The 4,693-nt window shown below is 58.0% G+C and overlaps 1 protein-coding gene across 1 annotated transcript; it reads right to left on the bottom strand.

Moving 5' to 3' along the window:
• Positions 1–282: 282 nt before the first annotated feature.
• RLBP1 (retinaldehyde binding protein 1) lies at positions 283–4,413 on the bottom strand. The gene is made up of 7 exons (XM_039723019.1): positions 4,402–4,413; positions 3,970–4,176; positions 3,522–3,723; positions 2,252–2,430; positions 1,521–1,679; positions 796–906; positions 283–685 (listed from the first exon to the last, which is right to left on the bottom strand). The coding sequence occupies exons 1-7, from the start codon at positions 4,411–4,413 to the stop codon at positions 527–529; spliced, it is 1,029 nt and encodes a 342-aa protein (XP_039578953.1). The 3' UTR covers positions 283–526.
• Between the last annotated feature and the right edge of the window lie 280 nt (positions 4,414–4,693).

Raw genomic sequence — 4,693 nt, 5'->3', positions numbered from 1 at the left:
TTTCTCAGGCAAGAAAAGGACTTGATCTGGAATGCAGGGGAGATGGAGATGATCCTTGGTCCCGGTGCCAAAGTGTAGTCAGTGATGAGGGGACTGGGGTCTCCTGCCAAATGCTGGCACTCCTGGTCTCCTTAGAACCAGCAACACAGCCAGCACCCAGAAAGCTGTGCCCCTGTTCCTCACCATGAGGCACCACAGAGCTCTGCTGTTACACTCTTTATTTCTCCCTCACTGTAGCCCTCCCTTCCCAGAGCAGACACTCTCCTGTCCTCCCCTCACAGCTCCAGGAAAGGCTGTGGGAGAGGGCTGCTGGCCCCCTTTCTCCATGGCTCCGGAGGGAAGGATGCTGTGCCTGGGAGGGACAGCCCTCTGCCTGGAGTGGGGACAGGAGGGACAGGCGTGGGGCAGCACCCCCAGGGTGCTTCAGCACGAGCAGTCACTCAACCAACGCTACAGGAGGGAGGTGGCTGGGGTTAGAGGGCCACCTCTGGTGCTGTGGCACAGGGGAGGGCAGCAGGCTGCTGCTTTAGAGAGCCGTGTCCTCAGACTCGATGCGAGGCCCAAAGAGCTTCTCTGCAGTGGCTTTGCCGTCGTACTTGGGCAGGTTGCCACCAAAGTCTGCTGGCAAGATGTCAGCGTCGATCTCCTGGTAGAAGGATTCCAGCTCCTCACCGTGCACAAACACCTGGGGGCAGATGGCAGTGACCCTCAGCAGAGAACCGGGACGGCTCTTCCCAACTGTTCTGTTTCACCCAAGGACGTGCCCTTGCCTGCAGGTCCCTTTCCCACACTCACCCTCTCCAGCAGTTTGCTCTTCAGGAACGGCTTGACCACGTTGTAGGTGGTGGTGAAGTACCAAGGCTGGTGGATGAAGTGGACGGCCTTGAACCGCGCTGGGAAGGAGTCCTAGGATCCCAAACCCAGACACAGATGGTTACAGATGGTTACAGATGGTGCTGTCCACCCAGTTCTGAGCAGGCAGCAATGGATACACCAGCACTGCCATGGCTCTCCTTGCTCCATGTCCCCTTCTCTGTTCTGACCCAGAGGATCAACCATCCCAGCCTCAGGAGTACCAGGGAGCTGAAGCACCTCCCAGACAGCTCACTGCTCCCACCCCATGAGAAGGACCTTTCCTGGGAAGAGCCAAGTGCCTTTGGCATTTGGTCCGAGGGCAGAAATCCCGGAGTGCCTGTGAGTCTCCATCCAGCATGGACCAGGCTGGGCTGAGGGGCTCATGAGGAAAGACCTCCAGGCCATGCTCTAGGATGCTGCAAGGAGTGGTAATACTGCTTCTGTCAGGCATTTGAGAAGGCAGGGAGATGGGGTGGGGAAAATTTCACAGGATTAAGCCAATTAGCTGGCAGGGCAGGGAGAGGGTGATGGGGAACAGCCTCTCATTATGCTTTCTCATTGTTCCAGCATGGTGACAATCCCAAACCCTGCTAGCCCTGCCTCTGAGCTCCCTGCTTGCCCAGGGTCCCCTCTGCCCCTGCTGGGTGCAGACTTTGCCACCTCACCTGCAGCATGTCCACCATCTTCTTGAGCTCGGAGGGTTTGATCCCTGACGCCTGCTGCATGGTGAAGCCCTTGAAGTTCTCAATGATGCAGAACCCATTGATCTGGGTCTCTTCATTCTCCAGCAGCTTCTCCAAGATAATGCAATAGGCACGAAGGATCTAAAGGAGAGGAGAGACCGCAGGGTCTTGTATGAGGTCTCACCTCCCATAGACCCTAGGGGGTACTCAGGAAGAGTCCCATGGAGTTATCCAGATCTGTTGGACTCCAGCCAGCTTGTCACAGCCAGCGCCTCCAGATTTCAGAGCAGGGAGGGGGTGACCATATTCTCTTTTCAAGTCGTGAGCATCAGATCTGGATCAGTGATACACTGAGCCCAGATTTAGAGCTGAGCAGAAAAGGAAACTGGGAGAAGATTTGAGTTACATGCCTGAAGAGCTCTTCGCCAAGAAGCCCTTCCTATGCCCTAGGCCTCAGTTTCCTCCTCTGCCCTTGATTTAATTGTGTGGTGTCTTTCTTCAGCCCATGTTACGTGGGCTGGGGGATGCACACCCTGAATTTGCCATCTTGCACTGCATCCTTTGGGGTGGACCATGCTTTCCCAGGCTCCCTCAAAGGATAAATGCAAAGGGTACAGATTTACTTCCCCCTGTGTGGCTGGATGGATGCACGTCTGTCAGGAGGCTGTGCTCAGATGTGCTGAGCGGGACAAGCCCAAAAGCTCCGGGCTCACCTCGTCGAAGGTGATCTCCTCGTAGTCCCAGTTCTCGATGTTGAACAGCATCACCACCCGGCCGTACTTGTCCCTGCTGGCCAGGATGCCGGGGTAGCCGGCCTCGATGGTGCTGCGCACGGCCTCGGGGCTCAGGTTGTCAAACAGCTCGGGGTACTGCTGGCGGAAGTTCACGTAGCCTGGAGAGAGGCAAAAACTGGCAAAACTGGCTGCTTGCCCAGCCTCAGGAAGCTGGGGGAGCTGCCAGAGATGGGATGGTGAGATGTCAGAGCCCCAGAGCTGTGGAAAGCTCTGCCTGTGGCCCACATGGGTCAGGTCTCCTCCAGCAAGGGGGGAAAGAGAAGCTCAGCAGCAGACCAGCCCCAGCATGCTCGCTGTTATCCCTCCCCTTGCCAGGAGCTTCCCACACCTGCTTTCTCTTCAACACCTTAAAAAGTAGATGAAGTAATTTCCCCCTTAATTTCCCTTCTCCCCTTCCTCCCTGTTTGGGTGAAAACCCCCATCTACCCTCTCTTGGCACCCTGCAGGCACAAAGTAAGGAATTTCATCCTGGGAAAATACAGGCAAACAAAACAGCTCGTCTGAGAGCCAACACTGATAATTACAACTCATTATCCCCCAAGCTGACACAAAGCAGAGCAGAGCTGGAGCCAGGCAGGTTCCAGTCAGCAGCCCCCCTCTGCGGTGCCCTTCTGCTCCCCCTCCATCCCCTATGGGTCACTCTCAGTGTGAGGAGAGGGTGCCACAAGCACCCCAACCTGTCCCCAGGCCTAGAGGGGCCCCAGGGGTGCAGAGCCCCCCAGGCACAGTGCACAGAAGGGTGGGGAGGTGCAGAACTGGCTCCTTACAGGGGTACAGAGCGGGGAGTGTAGGGCATGGGGGTCTCAAGGGGATGCAGCCCAAGCCATCTGGGTTGGCTGCATGAACCAAACCATCAACAAATGTGAGGGTTTTTTCCATTTTGGGGGGTAAACTTGTAAGGAATGGGACTGTCCTGGTGCTGCAGGATGCCTGGTGTCACCCTCATTTATTTCCTTCTGCATCCCAGCTCCTTCCAAGCCCCTCAACCCTGACTTTTTCTATTCACCCCCTCTCTTCAAACCCTGACTTTTTCTATTTACCCCCTCCCTTCAATCCCTTCCCATGTCAGGGTCCTGCTCTGCCAGCACAGCCCAGTCTGGGCTAGGGAGCACCAGCACAGGGCTAGGAGCTGCTGGGGGATGTGTACCCTCGTCCTCACCCAGCACCACAGCCCAGGAGCCCTCCCCACCTTTCAGCAGGTCGTAGGCTCTGTGGACATCGAACTTGCGAGCGCGGATGAAGCGGAGCAAGAAGGAGTCGTCCCTCTCCTGCACCTTCTCGGCCACCTTCTGGCACACGTCCTCGCCGCCCGCCCGCTCCTGCACCAGCTCCCGCAGCGCCTTCACCGCCACCTCCCTCTTCTCCTCCGTCTCGTTCAGCTCATCCTTTGCCTGGGGGGAGCAGAGAGGGGACCCAGTGATGGGCGTGCTAAAACACCCCGGGGGTCGTGGAGGCACCCAAAAACTGGGGAGGACAGTACAGCTGCTTGCAGCATCCCAGCATAGGGAGGGCAGGGTCACTCAATCCCCAGTTGTAGATATTTTGGTAAGCGCATCCCCCCCAGTGCAAGAGACAGTCGAGAGTCTCCCCTGAGGAGCAGGAGCCTCGGGCTGCTCCTTCCCCCACAGCTGCCTCACCTTCTGCAGGGTGTGTGGGGGGATCTTCTCGCACCTCCCAAAGACGGGGCCGTGGTCCTTGGTGGTGAGGCGCTCCAGCTTGGAGCGCAGCGCCTGCTCCTCCTCCGACACGATCCGGAACGTGCCCGTCTGCGGGGAGGACAGCGTGTGGGGGCTGCCCACACTGCCCCCCAGCTCCCTGCCCCACCGCAAGTCTCTTTGGGGGATCTGGGGAAGGGGAGAGGCTCCACACGTGCACCCAAGGGGGTGCAGCGGGATAGGGATGGGCTGTGTGCTGCTCGGACTAAGGTGCACGCTGTGCACCCCAGCCAGCACTGCAGGGAGGGCACTCAGGGCCCAGAGGAGCTCCATGAAGGGCAGTCAGGGCCCAGAGGAGCTCCATGGAGGGCACTCAGGGCCCAGAGGATGGGGCAGCGTGGGGACAGTACTCACAACTGCAGACATGCTGTCCTCTGTCTTCTGTCAGCAGCAGGACACTGGCAGAGGGAAGGAGGAATCAGCACAGATCCAAATGGTCTCCACGGCCCCCCTTATGCCCCATTTTCTGCACAGCTTGCACAGATGGGGGCAGAAGTGGGTGTCCAGAGGACATCCCCAATGCTCGTCAGCTCCATCACCTACTGCCTGCATCTCTGCCTGCCCGAGGAGGCTGAGCAGCCTGGAGAAACACCAGGGATGTTTGCAAAAGCAGCTTAAAAATCTGTGTATTGATCATCTGATACCT

Source organism: Passer montanus, unplaced genomic scaffold (assembly GCF_014805655.1).
Source record: "Passer montanus isolate IOZ18808 unplaced genomic scaffold, ASM1480565v1 scaffold5, whole genome shotgun sequence".
NCBI classification, from domain to species: Eukaryota; Metazoa; Chordata; class Aves; order Passeriformes; family Passeridae; genus Passer; species Passer montanus.
Note: the sequence above shows the minus strand (reverse complement) of the source record. Positions and strands in the feature narration are given on the sequence as shown.